Genomic DNA, 19,347 nt, shown 5'->3' with positions numbered 1-19,347 from the left:
ATGGCCCATGAGATATAAAATATCTGGAAAACATCTGGATAGAGTAGTGCCCATCTAGAAGCAGCATTTTTATATTTATTTGATTTTAATTATTATGTATTTATTAAATTTCTATACTGCCCTTTGAAAAATGGCTCAGGGCGGTTTACACAGAGAAATAATAAATAAACAAGATGGATCCCTGTCCCAAAAGGGCTCACAGTCTAAAAAGAAACACCAGCATTAGTCACTGGAGGTACTGTGCTGGGGATGGATAGGGCTAGTTACTCTCCCCCTGCTAAATAAAAGAGGATCACCATGTTAAAAGGTGCCTCTTTGCCAAGTTAGCAAGGGTCATTGCAGGATTGACTGCAATGAATTATTTGACTTGATTTGCAAAATTGGCAAATGATTAGCATAACATGCACAAACTGAAGAGTGAGTTCTTGAAAGGTTAGGTTTATTTTCACTTATCAAGGAGTATCTAAAAGAGAGGTTAGCCTAGTTGCAGGACTCAAAAGATGTGGAATCTATGCAGGACATATACAGGCAGCCACATCTGGCAAAGTAAATATCAATTGTTCCTGCTCTTGGATGTCTAACAGCTGTACTTTGATCGAGAGGAATACCAAAACTGCTGCACAGAAAAACATACATCAAGGCTATTCACACATGCGTGCAAAACCAGGCTAAGGGAGTTAACACACAGTGAAGCTATTCTCACGATCACTGAAAAGCGGGCTAAGGGAGCTTAGCACACTTTCCAGGGATCATGGGAACCACTGGGCTGGCAGTTGAGCCCAGTGCTCCCAAGGCGGCTGGCCTGCCTAATTACCCCTCCCCTTAGATGAGGTTAGCGGAGCAAGCGCTCCATTAACCTCGTCTTTTTGCTCATGTGTTGCCACGGAGCGTGTTGACACATGAGTAGACCCTCAACAGGGAGACTGCAGGCAGCCCTCCTGGCTCAGGGGTCTCTCCAGGATGCCCCACGCACTTGCACGGGGCATCCTTGAACTTCTGGGGGGCACACGGCCCCCAATCCCTGAAGCCCCTGCCAGATCTGTGATGGAGATGGCAGTCATGTGGGCGGATAATTCGGCCACCCAGGGATGCCTTTTCAATTGTCTGCAGGGAGAGCGAGCTAAGCCCACTCTCCCCGCAGAACCCCCTCCGGCGCTTCACACCGATTGTGTGAAGCACCTCAGTGTTAACTAGCATGTCAGTGTTCTAGAAGTTTCTGTAGATTAATCTGAAGTCTCTGGAGCAGTCTACCACTTCCAGTAGTTTTCATGAGCGCTTCCTTAAAATCTTTATTTTTCAGAGAATATATAATGGGATTAAAAACTGGGTTTAGTACCGAATAAAAGAGAGAAATTATTTTGTCCTGAGAGTGGACTGAGGCAGGCCTGGTGTATGTGTAAATAACCGAGGAAAAGAAAAAACTGACTACAATGAGATGAGAAGAACATGTTGAGAATGCTTTCTTTTTTCCTTCAGTGGAACGGATTCTACAAATAGCTCTCACGATAAAGCAGTATGATATTACAGTCAACCCACAGCTACAGCACGCAAAGAACAGAGCTGCTACAAAAGTCATTGTCTCATCCAGGCTGGTGTCTGAGCAGAAGAGCTTTAAAAGTGGGGGATAATCACAGTAGAAGTGGTTGATAATGTATGGAGGGCTACAAAGGGGCAACCGAAGAAGAAGACCAGCATGAATTGCCGAATTGATCATTCCTACAACCCATATGGCAGCTGCTACCCCAATGCACACTTCCTTTCTCATGATGATTATGTACTGCAAAGGGTGGCAGATAGCAGCATATCGATCAAAGGCCATGAAAGAGAGCAGCAGAATTTCTGCCGCCAATGTCCATATGAAGAAAAACATCTGGGTGATGCAACCATACAATGAGATGGTCTTTTTCTGTCCCAAAAGAGTCTGGAGCAGTTTGGGAGTTGTAATTGTGATTGAGAACACATTCACAAAGGACAAATTGATGAGCAGGAAGTACATCGGAGTGTGAAGTTTCTTGCATTTCCAAATGATGAAGATGACAAGTAAGTTACCAACTATGGCTGTAGCATAGATACATGTGAATGCACCAAAGAGAATTCTCTGTAATCCGGGGAAACTGGTCAGACCTACCAGTATCACTTCCATCATGGATGACTGATTCTTTGTTTCAGGGTGTCCAATTGTGACCTAAACAGAGAAATTGTGTTACATTAAGTTTGTTTCTAGATGGAAATATTCTTTATCACCGCCCCCCATCCTCTCTCTCTCTCTCTCTCGCTTTTTCTCTGCCAAAAGTTGGGAAATGCTACTGTTGCCCTTTAAAACAGTCGTTTTAAGGTTAAATTAAACCTGAGTGAAATCTCAGAAAATTCAAACAGTTCATATTGAATCTGCTAATGGATATGTTCCCGGGGAATAGGCAGGGACCCTAAGCAACATTTTAGGCTTGTGTGGGGGAATTAGCTAGCTTGAAATGGAGCAGTCTCATCTTCAGGATACATTTGTGCAGAACTTTGGTCATGGAAAGAACTGAATGAAGAAGTTAAAGTTCAAAAATAAGAGAAGGTTTATTGGAGGGTTTTGGGGGGACAGGAAGAGAAAACAATGGTCAATGAGCAATAATATTTAAACTAACAAATAGGGGTGTGCATTTTGGAATTTTCTTGTTTCGATTTGTATCCAAATCAAAACACCCCCATTTTGTTTTGTACCCAAATTTTCTGAATCCGAATCAGCCCTGTTTTGTTTTGTAGCCGAATTTTCCGAATCTGAATCTATTTGGATTTTTAAAAACGGTCTCAGGGCAAAAAGAGTGGGTGGTGGTGGTAGTGTCCAATGGGTGGAAGCTAGCAGCCAAATTTCAAAGGAATTAGGCAAAGGGCTGATTTTTTGTGATTTTTTTAAGTTTACACATCTTTTAGAATTTTCCCATAGGGAATAATGGAGATTCCAGCAAATGTATCACTTCAAATCAAGGGAAAAGGGATGACCAGAGCAGAGTGTGGTGGGTTGTAGTGCCCAATGGGGGCAAGGAAACTTCCAGAATTATTTCAAAGAAATTGGGCAAAGGGCTGATCTTTTGTGATTTGATGAAGTTTATGTGTCTAAGATTTCTCCCATAGGGAATAATGGAGGTTTAGGTTTTCCAATTCAAAAGTGAGGAGTGGGTCTCTTATTGAACAAAGGCTGGGAAAGATCTGAAATACCTATGTAGGGAGAAACTAAATGGATTCATTAAAGTATATCTCTCATATCTTTTATAATATTTGGGAGTAACTAAAGCTTTCCATGCCCTGAACAAACCATTATCATTAGGAGATGACCTGCCACCTTATTGCACCTTCCTGAGGAGGTGATAACATGACCTAATCCTCTGTGCCAACATAGGGAGAATACTTGGCTGATGGATGAAAAGAATGGTCCACTCCTCCCTGGCATATCTAGGGGGCGGACTCTTTGATCTGGCCTTTGGAAAGACACAATACATGATCAGCCCAGCTATTTGGTCCAACCCTGCCCCAAACTCAGTGATTTCTCAGGAAGTGACCCCTCCCACCCATCTCTGGCTATAGAGTGGGCTTCTGCTGTTCACCTCTTTTGGGGGGCTAGGTAGAAATGTTTTACCCTTAACAGATTGGCTTTTCCCAGGGGTCTTTTTGGCCTACCTCACACTATATGCCCTAGTTAATTAGTTAGGTTGGTTCCCTTGGTCACAAAGGCAGGTACAATGTGGTTTCTTGGGTAACTGAGTTCTGGTTATCACCTTTCAGGCACACATTTGGCATAAGGAAGAGTCATTGCCGGTCCATAGAGGCTTTCCGGCACAGAAAGTGCTGGTTGACGGCTTACTCTAACCTGCTAATGGAATCAGCAACCTCTAAGGCTTTCTAGCTTGGGGATGACATATCCTAAGGCAGGTGCCTGCACATCAGGTGGGCTAAGGTGGGCAGCAGGTGGCCTTAGGCCTGATGCTGGTTGACTCACACATAAGCGGTGAGTCTTTGGGATCACACCTTTGGTGTGTGTGTGGCGGGGGGGGTGGGGGTGGAGCGCAAATCCTCTCTCTTATTGTTATTTTCAATTACTAAAGTTGTGGCCCTATTTTAATCCACAATTATATCTTGTGTCTTTATTTGTCTGGGTGCAATAGTGCTGATTCAATCATGTGTACTCTGGCATTCCTCACTTGAAGGAATCAAAGAGGCAAGCACAAGGAGATACGCCTGCAGTCCTGAAGTTAAACTGAACCTGGGAGCTATGCCCTATGAATTAGCTCATGTGAATCAAAACTGGAGATATCACAGTTCCATGGGATCTGAGCAGCAACATATGGGAACTACCAGCCCCAAAACTAGGTGTAGGCGTGTTCGTGAGAGCCCCCAAATGGGCTCTCATAGTAACAAATCCATTGACCAAATTCTGAGTGATTTTGATCATTACCACAAATCCATCATGTCCACCATATACTACAATAACATCAACTAGTGGTATGTACCAAATAATTTATAATGTTTACTTTTGCTAATCAAGAACATCCAAATGCTTCCTGCAGGTGACCTATAACTTCAAATATATGATCCAATAACAACAACAACAACAACAACAACAAAAGTCTTCCTAATATATAACCCTGATTTTCCACCTTCAGCCAGTGAATGTCACTATTGCTTTGGACAGAACAACTAATTATTTTCTTTCATTTTGAAAGGTTCTTATGTTTAGCATCTTTCTCTAAGAACAGTTTTATCAGCCAAGATAACTGACTTGAAATGCAATATTTGGTGTGTTTGTGTGTTCTCAGCAGGCTGGAAGCAGACAATTCCATTCTCAACAAAATAAAATGAAATTTGTCTGGAGCAGCTGATGCTGTAGATAGGTGTGAAGAGCCTTTACTGTGTAATACTACAGAGAGCAGGCAACAGCTTTTCAGAGATCCAGATATATTATGGTAGAACATTAACTGTTTGTGGATCACATGCTCATTTCACCATGATCTTGTTACCAAGACTGCATGGGAGTGATTGGCTAGACTCCAGCTATGTTTTTGGCCTAAGTGGGGGAAATTAACTCAAACTGAGATGCAGTCCTAACATAGTATTAAATTTAAACAAGCAAGGCATATTGGAGAAATCCCAAGAAAGGGAGATTGTGGGTTAAAAGCTTTATTAAAACAAACTTGGGGAGTTACAGAAAGTTAAAGACAAACTTGGTTAGGAATCATAATAATATACCTGGCATTTTACATGGCATCCCTGTCTATTGGCCACTGTGGCTTGGCATTATTGGAGTTGTAGTCCAAAAACAGTTGGGGGGACCTAAGCTGAGCAGGCCTGTCTCTCTCTCTCTCTCTCTCTCTCTCTCTCTCTCTCTCTCACACACACACACACAGTATTTTTAACACTTGAGGTCTTGAGAGCACAAACAGCAACTGAACTCACAAGAACTTAAGAATATAAAACAGGTATATTTATGCAAATATGCATTTGAAGAAACATTTCAACACTCAACTTAAAATATTCCCTTTCCATATGTTTCTTCCCCCCTCCCCCCTCTTTCTCTAAAGATGATTTGGGGGTCCCCAGCAGGTGTGGAGTTCCTGGACTTTGGCCAGCAAGTCCAGGGGTAAGAGCGCCTCTGATATAAAGAAAATTGCATGTTTGATTGAGTAGTTCTATGTTTGATGGTTTCACCAAAACTAGATGTATCAACTGCAAATGCAAAATCCTTTGTTCAGAGTTGAGCTGTTCTCCTTATCTAGCAATTCATTTCCTTCACATAACAAGGAGGAAATGGTTGCACGTTTGTCCATTTTGGCTGAAGCACTCAAGGCCTTATCACTACAAGGAGTCTTCCAGCCAGAGATAACTCTGAAGTCTATAAGTTGGATACCCGAAATGTTGGAGCTGTTTGTAACACCCTTTGCAGGGTTAGACTGTGAGTGTTACACCTTGAGACATGCTTTGAAACAATGCCTTTTGCCAATGACCCTGCAATGCCAAGAGGCTAGGGCTGCGTGGGCTGGAAGGCTGCTGAAGGCTGTTCAGAATGTGACATGGTGCTTGTCAAGGTTCGGTGGGGGGGGGGGGGGGTTGGGGGGGGAGGTTGTGACCTGCGCACTCTGTAAAAACACTCTTGGAAACTATCTCCTGTGAAAACATGAGGTTTTGTAGAAAGACTTCAAGCTGTACCTTGGAAAAAGCAATCTTTTCAAGAATATGCTTGAAATCGTCTTGACAAATATGTTGGCTTATATACGACCACAGAGAGCAGCGTCAGTTACAATCGCTGCACTGTGAACTGTGACAGGGACTTGTCCCCCCACCCCACCCTTTGGTTTGTACAGCATCTAGCACAACATTGAGCATTACTTGAAAAAAATAAAAACAAATAGGATCCTCTCTCACACACTGTGAGGCTCTCTCCACGTTATGTGGTGCATTAAAAAAACTACCTGTAGTAAATCGGGAAAAGTGCCACCATAGTATTAAAACATAAGTTGTGCTGTGTTTCTCTGCAGAGATCATCATGTATGTAGGGTGGTGCATCTCCTTCCGCTCTCAGTGCCTCTTCCAAAAGTCAAATTCAGATTACTTTATTATGGTCATTGACCAGAACCAACAAGCAGATAGCCATCAACCAGAAAGGTAACAAGTTAACAAAGTTAAGAAAGAATATTCCAACTAGGAACTTCCTTTCTCCAAATTCCCATCTTAAAATTTATTTATATATTTATTTATTTAATTTATCAAATTTGCACACTGCCCCAAAATTTCATCTCTGGGCGGTTAACAGTAATTATGTCCAGCCCTTTAATCATGATCCAAATGTAGAATTAAAATTAAAATTTTAATTTTATGTATTTATTTTTATTTAACTTGTTTCTATACTGCCATAACTCACGTCTCTGGGCAGTTTAATTTCAGTTTAGGTGTATGACGAAAAGAACACAGACAGGTAATTGCCATGTCTGGTAGATGTAAGAAGGAGAAGGTCAAGAGGCAAGGATGGAATACTTACATTCATTCTGGTTTGTTTGTTTTTGCTGGAATTTTTGGCTTGTTGGATCCTGTTGTAGACATGTCCGTTTTCTGAACAAACCCAGTAGCCAGCTTTGACGTCTTCTTTTCAATAATATTGTGGTGAGATGATACCACTGGGAGAAAGACCTTGGAGACATTAACAGAAAGGCGATGATTACTCATTCTACTAATGAGCTAGTACATTTACACTTTTTCCATTTCTAACTGACTTTCAGATTCCTGGTGCAACATTCATTCATCAGAGATTTAGGTCACAATCCAGAATCATAAACATACTTTAACATTAATCTCAAAGATACAGGAACATACATAACTCTACATATGGTGGCCTTGGGCCGAAATAAACCAATACATACATACATACATAACTCTACAAAACTCTCTCATTGAAGTAAATGGAACCTACAAACATTTCACACTGCTGAATCAATCCAAACATATTTTATACTCATGCATAAGTTTCATTGAAAGTAAGGGAAGTTAAATAATTAAGAATAACGCTGTGGGGGTGTGGCATGTGGTGTACTGGCACCCCTTTTCTTCCCCCCACAGCCTGGGCCAATCTGTTTTCAGTGCTTCTCCTTGGCTGAACATTTTCATAAAAAGCAAGAAATTCCTTCTGTCCCTGTTACAGCATTCCACTCAGGCAACAGAAAGGAAAGGTTTGTTCACTGTAGACATGAAGACCATTTGTATGCTAATTGCCCTGATAAGGCCAGGAAAGCTGTTTTTTTTAATATATATATATATAACATTTTCTATCCCGCTCTTCCTGCAAGGAGCCCAAAGCGGTGTACTACATACTTCAGTTTCTCCTCACAACAACCCTGTGAAGTAGGTTAGTCGGAGAGAGAAGTGACTGGCCCAGAGTCACCCAGCAAGTATCATGGCTGAATGGGGATTTGAACTCGGGTCTTCCCGGTACTATTGCTGGCAGAGACAAGACAAAAGGAGATACACACTTTATTTGCATTTAGATATTAGAAAATGACTATCAATAAACAGTAAATGGTTCCCTCCTCCAGTTCTTTAGTTTAATCTTTATCCTGACATGCAAGAGAGAGAGACTGTATGTACAGAATGTACAATGGCATGGTGGGTGCTCTGCAAAGGGGGGAAGCGGGCAGCCTTGGCTCTTCGGCTGTTGACATATAACGTGCCCCCCATGTTTATTTTTATTTTCCCAGACATTTAGGCTGGCTATGGGCCTGAATACTGGGTAAAACATCCCACTACAATTGAACAGTCTGTGCTCTAAGAGACTATGGACCTGTTCACATATCATAAAAGATCACTGCATAGTTGGCTAAGAAGTACAGTACTCTTACTTGATTCTCCTTGGTGATCTCACATCCTTTAGGCATGCCAAGTTCCTTTTGTTCCCTTAGAAAACCTTCCATGTGGTATCACCAATAATAATTTACTAGCTGGGCTGGGCACCTCTCTAGTCCCCCCCCCCCGCCACTGCCACTTTCTCCCATCCACCTGCTGGCCACCACTGTTATTGTTTTCTCTCCCCCTGCCTACCTACTCCCCACTGCTGCTATTTTCTCCAGTCACCCGCTGCCATCTTCTCCCTACCCGCCCGCCCACCTGCCTGTCTTTTTGTTTGTCTGGAGCTACCGCTTTCCTCTTCCCCTGCCGGCAGCTCACTCGTGAACTCTCGCGAGAGCTGCCACACATGGGATTAGCAACAGGTATGCTTAAGAGAAATATATATATATATATATATAGAGAGAGAGAGAGAGAGAGAGAGAGAGAGAGAGAGAGTTTGGGGTTTATGTATAAAGATACTTAAGAATATAACAACAGCCCTGCTGGGAAAGGCTGAAGACCCATCCAGTCCAGCATCCTGCCATCCACAGTGGCCCACCAGATGCCTCCTGGGAGCTCAGAAGCAGGAGACAAAGGCATGCCCTCTCTTCTGCTGTTGCACCTCTACAACTGGTATTCAGAGGCATCCTGCCTCTAAGACTGGAGCTAGCCTATATCCATCAGAACTAGTAGCCATATATAGACTTGTTCTGGATGCATTTGTTTAAACCCTGCTTGCAACTATTAAGTCTGTGGTCATTACCACATTCCATAGCACAAAAAAATTGTTTTTAAAAGTCATTCGAGAAAAAGATATTTCAGACTGGAAACTTCCTTTTCCCAAATCCCCCTCTCTAATATTAAAACATGGTCAGCATTAATGAAGGGTTAAAATCCAGAATTTAACTTCTATTTAAGTGTATAATTCTATTTTACATTTACATTTAGAGGAACTCAAATAAGTAGTTGCTCTGTCTTGTAGATATAAGAAGGAACAGAAAGGGGGCATATTGAGGAAATGCTTACATTCATTCCAGCTTCTTGTTTTTTTATACTAACTTTTTGTTCCTCAATAACTACGAATGTTGTTTCTGTTTAGGATCTGAAATCTGGAAAAAACACTAAACCAACTGCTAGGGTTGCGCATTTTGTATTTTTTAGTTTCAATTCAGACGGAATCCAAAACACCCCCAATTTAGATTTTGTCCAAAATTAAGCCTTCCAAAACACCCCAAATTTGGTTCAGATCCAAATTAATCCAAATCCAAATTAATTCATATTGAAAATGGAGGTTTCAGCAGCCCCATAACTGCACTGGGGGTGGTGCTGGGGTGGCCCAGAGTGAGTGGTGGTGTATTGAACAAAGGGTGCCTACCACCCCCATGGGTTGCTGACCCATGGGGTACTGGGTTTTGTTGTTTCTGAGGTGTTCTGAGTGTAGATCCTCTGTTAGCAGTTGAGACTGGATTCATGGTTTGTCATTCAAAATCTCATATCTGCCAGAGAATCTACACTCAGAACACCTCAGAAACAACAAAACCCAGTACCCCATTGGTTCACTTTGCTCGATCACAAAATGGAGGTCTGAAATGTTTTCCAAAGAACAAAACTTTCGGTTCCGAAATAGGGTCATTTTTATTCGATTACAAAAAAATTCATTTTTAATTTTCTTATTTCGATTTGTGTACAAAAACATTTTGTGTCTAAACTGAAATGCACAAGCCTACCAACTGCCTTCCATCGATCTGACAGCTGCTACTGATTGGTTTGATCCTTGATAGACACACAGGGGTCATTCACACAATCAAAAACTGTGTTCCAACTGGGTATGGGAGCAGTCTGTGCTCCCAATTTTTGGTTCTGTAGAAGCAAGGTAAGAGGAAATCCTGGATAGCAGTAATTGTGTTGAAGCAAGTTAGGAGGAAAAGCTACCCAGGTTTCCTCTTAACTTAAAAAATTTCCTCAAAAAAATGGGAGCACACACAGCTCACAAACCTGTTTTTTGATTGTGTGAATGACCTCAGTGTGTGAATGACCTCACTCATTTTTTAACACAGCCAGTGACCTGCTTTGAAGTCTTGTTTTTGAGATATTTGTGATTCAGGATAGTACCACTGGGAGAAAGACCTTGGAGACTTTCACAGGAAGCTGATGTACTCATTTTCCTCCTGAAACAGAATCTTTGTACTGTTTCTGTATTTGACTGACTTTCAGATTCCAAATTTAGCTAGTTCAGATTTAGGCCACAATGCAGAATCATAAATGTATGTTTGAATTCTCTTGATCTTGATGGGAAATCAGAGTCTCATTTGAAATGCTGAAGGAAAATTCACTAGCTACAAATACTAGGGTAGAACCTGCCTAACTGAATTAAAGACCTGTGCTCTGAAGCGGGGAAAACACACACCTTGGATTATGGATTGGTACACATATCATCAGTAATCCCTGCACAATTGGCTGAGAAGGGCACAGAGCCACTGCTGGGCTTATGCCTGGATGGTTTTCTGATGGATGAAATTAGGCGGGGTAGCAGGATGGCACACTGCATGGGGGTACAGTGCATATCAAGGAGGGTTTGTGGATCTGTCATCTGAACCAGACCCTTATATTTTCATTATTTGTTATTCATAGTGCCATTCATGGACATGGTACTTAGACTGAGATAAGAGATTTCATAGCATAAGAAATGGTATAATGGCTGACAATCTGTGTAGTTTTAGAACTGTGTAACAGGAGCGGCACTGGTGGACTGCAGATCCACACAGCGTGTTGCTGATCAAGGAAATGCATGTGAAGGGAGGTGATTTTCAGTGCTCTCTCATCCCTACATAAGGGTTAAACCAAGATGATATCCTTAAGGGCTGTGCAGGATATATAATAGGGATGTAAACAAATCAATTTTTGCTAATTGACTTGAAGTTGAATCGAATCAGCCAGTTTCAATTCAAACTCAAATCTGCAGACTTGAACCTGACCAGATTTGATCTGAGTTGCATTAGATTGGATTTGGATTAAAATATATTTTACCCACTTTTAAAGGTCTGAGGGGCACCAAAGTGAATTGGTGGGACCAAAGTGGGGTGGTGGGTAGGGCCCCATAGGTGCCACCTAACACCCAAACTTTAAGTCATTGGGGCACTCAGTTGATTTTTTAATGATTTTTAAAGGGGCTTTTTGGGTGATTTTGTATATTTCTGCCATAGGAAATAATGGGGATTCAAAGCAGTCCTAACTCTAACCCTAACCTGGATCCCAAGCTTGCATTTAAAAAGAATAATGGGGTGCCACTAATTCCCCTGCACTCACAAGGCAGTAAGGTACTCCATTCATTTTTTTGGAATTTTTGAATTGTTTAGACTCTTTAGTGTAATGAATCCATATAGGGATTCATTACGAGGGAATGTCATCACACACCAAAGAGTCTAAACACTTCAAAAATAGTGACTGAACATTTTCCTGCATAACTCCATTTCCACAATGGCTAGAGCATAGGGGGCTTTTTTAAAAAAAGAAAAAAAAATAAAGTTGGGAATCAGGGGGAATGAATAAGGGACACTCAAATCTCAAATTCATTTGAGTCGAATCTGGGTAGATTTGATTTGAGCTCAAATTTGGCCAGCAGTGAGTGGGCAGATTCATTTCAAGGTCAAATTACTTGAACTGGCCAGATCTGAGTGGAATCAATTTGACCTCAAAATGATTTGCACATCCCTAATATATAATCCTTCTTTATTTAAAACAGAAGTCCTTACAAACTGCCCTTTTCATTGGGTTTGTGTTTCCCTGAATTGTGTTTCTCTTCCTAGTATTATTTACAAAGTTGCAACACAAGGCTTTCCTTTTTGAACTTACTTTACTCATAGAAAGTAGTCTTATGAGATCACTTTGCTTTGTGTGTGTGTATCTGTCTGTTCCTAACAACCTTTCAATGCTTGTACCGATTTAGACCAAATTTGGCACAGTTTTAGGGACATCTTGAGGGTATATTATGTTATGCCATCATCCACCCAAATTCTGTCTGTACGTGCGTATGTGTGTGTGTGTGAGAGAGAGAGAGAGAGAAAGAGAGAGAGAGAGAGAGAACGAACTTAATGCCTGGAATGATTTGGACTAAATTTGATACAATTGTAGTGCTAGTCTGAACCTGACACAAACCCAACCGGGCATGTTCAGTTTTGTGCCCCCGAACATTCACCCTCTGGCTCTGCTCAAGTTCAAGCAGGGTTGGGGGTTTTAAGTTTGTTTTTTTAAAAAAAAAATTATGAACACCCACCACCAGGTCCAGGTCTCTGCCATTTCCTTCTTCTCGTAACTTCTAAGGGATGTTTCTTCCATGGTGGTGGCCATTTTAGAGCCCCAGCACATGAGCCCTGGTCATTTGCGTAGCCTGGGTCATGACCCAGCTATGCAAATAGCCAGGGTGCATCTGCAGCAGCCACTAAAGTGGTTGCAGCCACTAAAGAAAGGGCCGGAATAGCCCTCAAACAGGTCAGAATGGCTCTTAGAAGACAGGGAGAGGTCAGAAGGGGGAAGAGGGACTCAGCAGAGAACCCCCATTATGGGGGCAGCACCATGAAATTTTATTTTAACTTTAGAAACCCTAAATAAAATTTAGAAATTAAATTTTTATTTTAACTTTAGAAAGCCTGTTGCCCTTTGGGTAGCTGCCTAGGAATTTTTTGGCCCTCGTCACGTTGGCTTGGAATGGGGGTCTTTTTTGGCCTCTCACATTGTTCCATCTAGTTAGATAGGTCATTTCCTGGTCACAATTTCAGGTACAATGCAGGTCTGAGGAAGCCCAAGTTACCATATCAGTGAGCACCCTAGACACTTATTTAGCATATGGAGGAGTCCTAGGCAGTCAGATGCTTTATGGATCAGCGAGTTCTGGCTGCATATTCCTCCTATGTTGTGGGGGCACTTCCAACCTTCAAAATCACACAGCCTGGGGGACACCTTGGGCTTCATGTACATGCCTTGATTGTTGGCTACGAACAACAGCATCATGACTGACACTGCTCTGAACTGTGATGTCATAATGCAATGTGATGTAGATTAAGGCTCACAAGGGGTTGCCTGCAGCAGGGGAGCAACATCAGGAGAGAAAGCATACCCTTACCTCTTGCCTGTGGGCTTCTCAGTGGCATCTGTTAGGCCATGATTGGAAACAGTGCTGGACTATATAGCTTTTGGCCTGATCCAGAAGGTCTGTTTTTGGTTTCTTAACCTTGGAGAAGCTGTCTGGCAGCATAGAAAATATGAGTTAGATGGACCATTGATCTGACTCACAAGGCCATTTCCTATAATCCTAAATTCCGGGCCTTTACGCCTAGTGTCTTCACAGGTGTGAATACAAGTGTTTGATTTCTTTTGCAACTCTTGCCTTTTCCTATGTGTCATCTGAAGCTCCTTGAGAAATGGCAGGATGGCACACTGCATGGGGGGAGAGATGCACATCAAAGAGGGCTGGTGGATGTATCATCTGAACCAGACCGTTATATTTCTGTTATTTGTTTTTCATAGTGTCATTCATGGACATGGTACTTAGAATGAGAAAGCAGACTGCACAGCATAAGAAATAGTAGAATGGCTGACAATCTGTGCTGGTTTAGAACTGTGCAACAGAAAAGGACTGAAGCTCTACGCAGCGTGTTGCTGATCAAGGCAATGGATGTGAAAGGGGTGATTTTCAGTGCTCTCTCATCCCTACATAAGGATTTTTAAACTTCGACTATGTCCTTGATGGTTGTGCAGTATACATAACATCTAGTTTTTACAGAAGTCCTTACAAACTATCCTTTTCAATGGATTTGTGTTTGCCTGCATTGTGCCTATCTTCCTAGTATTATTTACAAAGATGCAACACAAGGCTTTCCTTTTTTAGCCTACTTTCTCCCAGGAAAGTAATCTTATGAGATCACCTTGCTCTCTCTCTCTCTCTCTCTCTCTCTCTCTCTCTCTCTCTCTCTCTCTGTGTGTGTGTGTGTGTGTGTGTGTGTGTGTGTCTGTTTGTCTGTCTGTCCCTAACAATTTTTCAGTGCCTGTACCAAATTGAACCAAAATTGTTACAATTGTAGTGTCACATAGGGACATCTCAAGGGTATTTTGTGAGGTCATCATCCACCCCAATTCAAGATGGTGGGCAAGTGATCTTTTGAGGTGGAAGTGGGCTAACTTTTTTAACTGCCAAACCGATTTGCACCAAAGTTGGTATAAATGTTAACATTATAGGTGACATTAAATCTTGATACCCCATAAATGAATTCCAAAACCCATTTTAAGATGTTCTTTGTGTGTGTGTCCTCCCCTAACACCTTTGAAATACCTGGACCATATTGGATTAAATTTAGTACAGTTTTAGTGCCCCATAGGGACATTTCAATGGCAAATTTTTAGTTACTTTCCTAACTAATTGTGTGTGTGTGTGTGTGTGTGTGTGTGTGTGTGTGTGTGTGTGTTTCCCTAACAACTTATCATTGCTTGGAATGGTTTGGACTAAATTTGGTACAATTGCAGTGCCACTTAGGGACACCTCAATGACATATTTTGTGATGATGTCATCCACCCCAATTAAAGATGGTGGACACATGAACTTTTGATGTAGAAGTGGGCTTACTTGTGAACTGCTGAACCAATTTGCACTGAACTTGGCATAAATGTTAACATTATAGTGGCCATTATACCTAGATATTCTATAAATGAATTCCAGAACCCATTTCAAGATGGGGGCTGTGTGTGTTTCCCCACTGAACAACTTTGCAGTGCCTCAGACAGTTTGGGCCAACTTGAGTACAGTTGTAGTGCCCCATAGGGAATTTTAGTGGTGTGTTTTATAATAACCTCATTATCTCATTGTCGTCTTCCATGTTTGTGGGCTGCACTCTGTTCTTACCAGCCAGGCTCTGGCAACTACTGTTTCACTGTACCCTGCATATTGCATTTGGTGTTTAACAACAAAAAGTGCATGCGTTTGAATATGGTAATAATTATCAAATAACATTATAGTGAAAGGAAAGTAGATGGGTTAGTTCTTACCAGAAGTTCCTATTTAAGAAGTGAAAGCAGAATTGATAAGTAATTCAGTTGCAAGAAAACAATCCAATAGTCAATTTTATACATGCACACATGATTCTGTATCTCAATTCTGACTAGGATTTACTTCTGCAGACAAATGCTGTCACCATGTAGAGTGGTAGGATGGGTTTCAGAACTCATCAGCATCAGTATCGGAGCACAGTATCCACAGCTGATACAACCTCGGAACAGGGCTCATGTTTTGCTCCCTACTCAATGTTCAAATACAATATGTACAATATGAATAATCTATTACTGTACAAGAAGTCATCCATTTTACTCTTGCCAAATGTAGCCCTTCGGGTGTTCAGCCTGTCTTTGGGTAGAAAGGGAATAGGAGTGTGATGGCTAAGCATGCTGCCCATGGCCATGTCCCAATAGTGACTGCCCATGGCCATGTCCCTTTCTGTCCCTGTATTCACTGCTAATCTGAAGAGACAAACACTAAACTTGAGAATTTTGCACCATGTTCCAGAAACCTGACTGGTGAACATTAAAGAGGGCCTAGGAAAATTCCACTCCCATTCTGTGCTTCCCTCTTCAGAGAAGCACAGAATGTGAGGAGGGGAGGGGAGGCCCTGGCTACAGAGAGTGTCAGTGCAGGATCATATGTAGCTGGCAAGCTCTCGTTTCAGATTAAATGCCTGAATAGGGCTTATGTGTCACAGGTACATTTTTTAAGAATAGTGACTACACAGAGTAAACCATGCAGTTCTAAACTGTCCACAGTGCTGCAGTCATCTAAACAAAGCCTGTGGTATTTTGCTGGCCTTCTCTTGGGCTAATACTTAAAATGGCACAATTGCAGTTGTGTGATGCTACATTCATGGCAACTAAGTATTCACTCAAAGCTGTTCTTGCTCAACACTAACCGGGCATTGATTTAGACACCACCAGCAGCACTGGAAGTCGAGAGCCACCTGTATTACTGTGCACAGAATGTAAGCCAATGTCTAAAAGATTCTGCATATTTGTTCCTTCTTACATTGTGAGTGCATCGGGGACAGGGGAACCATCTTATTTATGTATTATTCATTTGTCAATGTAAACTGCTCTGAGAACTTTGGTTGAAGAGTGGTATCTAAATATCCATGGCAGTAGTAGTGCTAGAAATAGTACTCTCTGGAAATCTCTAGAGCAGCCAGGAGCATAGCAAGGAGTGGGCCCTGGGACAAAATGTAAAGATGGGCCCCACACTTGCTTTGCTGAAGAAGAACAGTAAAGAGAAAAAGGAGAACAGTAAAGAGAAAGAGGTGAGCTGTCACCCAACCAGTGCCTTCCTCCCAGTTCCTCAGTAAGGACATTTGTCCTTACTGAGGAACTGGGAGGAAGGACATTTGTCCTTACTTGTTGAGTTATAGCTGTGGCCCTGGGAGCAGCCTACCTCTTCCTTTAAGTATCATGAGTGCCTCCTTAAACTCTTTGTTTCTCAGAGAATATATGATTGGATTGACAACTGAGGGAAAGACCGAATAAAGCAGAGCAACAATTTTGTCTTGAGCGTAGACAGAGCCGGGCCTGGTGTATGTGTAAATGACTGAGGAAAAGTAAAAACTGACTACAAGGAGATGTGAGGAACATGTTGAGAATGCTTTCTTTTTCCCTTCAGTGGAATGAATTCTAAAAATAGCTCTCAGGATAAAGCAATACGATGTAAGAGTCAATGCACAGGTACTGATGCCATAGACCACAGCTGCCACAAAAATCAAAGTTTCATTCAGGCTGGTGTCTGAGCAGGAAAGCTTTAAAAGTGGGGGATAATCACAGTAGAAATGGTTGATGACGGAACTACAGAAGGACAGCCCAAAAACTAGTTGTGCATGAATTCCAGAACTGAGCATTCCCACAGCCCATATGGCAGCTGCTACCCCAATACACACTTCCTTCCTCATGATGATTGTGTACTGCAAAGGGTGGCAGATAGCAGCATATTGGTCAAAGGCCATGAATGAGAGCAGTAGAACTTCTGTTGCCAATGTCCATATGAAGAAAAACATCTGTGTGACACAGCCGTAAAGTGAGATGGTCTTTTTCTGGGCCAAAAGAGTCTGGAGCATTTTGGGAGTTGTAACTGAGATAGATAACACATTCACAAAAGACAAATTGATGAGCAGGAAGTACATGGGAGTGTGAAGTTTCTTGCAGTTGCAAATGGTAAAGATGAGGAGGAAGTTAGCAACTATGGCTGTTGCATAGATACATGTAAATACTCCAAAGAGAATTTTCTGTAATCCTACGACACTGGTCAGACCAACCAGTATCAATTCCTTGATGGCTGACTGGTTCTTTGTTTCCATGAGTCCGCTGATGGTGACCTGCACAAACAAGTTGTGTTGTGTCAAGTTACTTTTCATAATCCCTTCTCAGAGGTGCACCTAGGTAATTTTAGAGCCTGGACCTAAAGGCCGCTGGAGCCCCCCCCCCCCCCCGCTGCAAGTTAAGCATCATTTTTAACATGTAGGTTCTTTAGGGCACAAACTACCCCACCCACCCAGGACAGACTAAAGACAATTGGGGAGGCTCCAGGGGGTGTGTAGGCCCTGGACTTTGGCCCCAAAGTGCAGGGGTAAGAGCACCTCTGTCCCTTCTTCATCCTGCCCCCCTCTCTCTGTGGTAAAATATGAAAATGTCACTGTTCCCCATAACAATCACTTGTAAGATTACAAAATGAGTGTGTGAAATCACAGAAAATTAAGACAGTTATTGTCGAATCCTATGAGTTCCAACCAAATTACAGAGTCGTTGTCATCATGGAGCCAGTGTGGTGTAGTGGTTAGAGTGCTGGACTAGGACCCGGGAGACCCAAGTTCAAATCCCCATTCAGCCATGATACTAGCTGGGTGACTCTGGGCCAGTCACTTCTCTCTCTGCCTAACCTACTTCACAGGGTTGTTGTGAGGAGAAACTTAAGCATGTAGTACACTGCTCTGGGCTCCTTGGAGGAAGAGCGGGATATAAATGTAAATAATCATAATCATAATAATCATAATCATGTCCTCCAGTAGCAAATAAAATATTACAGAATACCGGGTGGTATTTAGCAAATCATTTCAAACACTTACTTTAGCCTATCAAGAACAGTCAAATGCTTCCAACAAATGTCCTAGTAATAATATAGGAAGCGTGATCATATTTACCCATTCATTTCAAACATGTACTTTTGCTTCTCAAAAACAGCCAAGTGCTTCCAATAAATGTCCCAATTTCACCCTGATTTTTCACCATTAGGAGGTGAATGTCAGCATGGATATTTTCTAGAATTTGAAATCTGATCAAACCAGTTTCACAACAGCACTGTCTTATGACCACAGAAAGCGCTTCAGTTACAGCTGCTACACTGGAAATTGTGCCAGGGAGTTGGAATTTTTTAAATTTTTTAAAGCTTTTACAGCACCTAGTACAATGTTAGGCATTATGTTAGGAGAACAAGACATGTAGGATTCACTCCCACACAGAGAGTGGCTTCTCTTTAATGTTGCGTGCAGATCAAACTAAAGCAGTAGTACAACCATCACAGTGTTGAAAAACAAGAGGCTTGCATGTGTTCCTACCCTCGATAACTCTTCCAAAACTCATTTAGCATCTGTGCATGGTGATATGGGTAAGGTGAGAGAAAGAAAAACTTACTGGACTGGACTGAAGTTGGAAACCAGCATGCCCCCGAAAAGCAGATATAATCTAACTTCTAAATTAGGGATGATTGATCAGTAATCCATGGGTCAAATCTGTTCCACTGTCTGTCCCAACAAACTTATATCCTTAACCAAAACTAGGAGGCCCTGTCACCTTTAAATGATCATGTGGTGAAAATCATTCCCAAAGTTTCACTTATTCAGAAAGAACATTTGTTTAAAAGATATTTCAAATTAGGAACGTCCTTTCCACAATTATATGGCCCTCTACAATTCAATTATTTTCAGC

General features: G+C 41.8%; 2 protein-coding genes across 2 annotated transcripts; both read right to left on the bottom strand.

The window, feature by feature from the left end:
• Positions 1-1,198: 1,198 nt before the first annotated feature.
• Positions 1,199-8,438, bottom strand: LOC128331165 (olfactory receptor 13G1-like). The gene is made up of 2 exons (XM_053264516.1): positions 8,367-8,438; positions 1,199-2,185 (listed from the first exon to the last, which is right to left on the bottom strand). The coding sequence occupies exons 1-2, from the start codon at positions 8,436-8,438 to the stop codon at positions 1,199-1,201; spliced, it is 1,059 nt and encodes a 352-aa protein (XP_053120491.1).
• An 8,343-nt stretch (positions 8,439-16,781) lies between these two features.
• Positions 16,782-17,780, bottom strand: LOC128331164 (olfactory receptor 5F1-like). Its single transcript, XM_053264515.1, has one exon. The coding sequence runs from the start codon at positions 17,778-17,780 to the stop codon at positions 16,782-16,784; it is 999 nt and encodes a 332-aa protein (XP_053120490.1).
• Positions 17,781-19,347: the final 1,567 nt, after the last annotated feature.

Source organism: Hemicordylus capensis, chromosome 6 (assembly GCF_027244095.1).
Source record: "Hemicordylus capensis ecotype Gifberg chromosome 6, rHemCap1.1.pri, whole genome shotgun sequence".
In the NCBI taxonomy this organism is placed as follows: domain Eukaryota; kingdom Metazoa; phylum Chordata; class Lepidosauria; order Squamata; family Cordylidae; genus Hemicordylus; species Hemicordylus capensis.
This window is presented reverse-complemented; position numbering and strand designations above follow the sequence as displayed.

Excerpts from the sequence above, each read along its gene's own strand:
- LOC128331165 (XM_053264516.1), bottom strand. The coding sequence starts at position 8,438 with ATGGAAGGTTTTCTAAGGGAACAAAAGGAACTTGGCATGCCTAAAGGA. Across the intron at positions 2,186-8,366 it reads AGATCACCAAGGAGAATCAA|GTCACAATTGGACACCCTGA; the intron begins GTAAGAGTACTG and ends TTCTCTGTTTAG.
- LOC128331164 (XM_053264515.1), bottom strand. The coding sequence starts at position 17,780 with ATGAAAAGTAACTTGACACAACACAACTTGTTTGTGCAGGTCACCATC.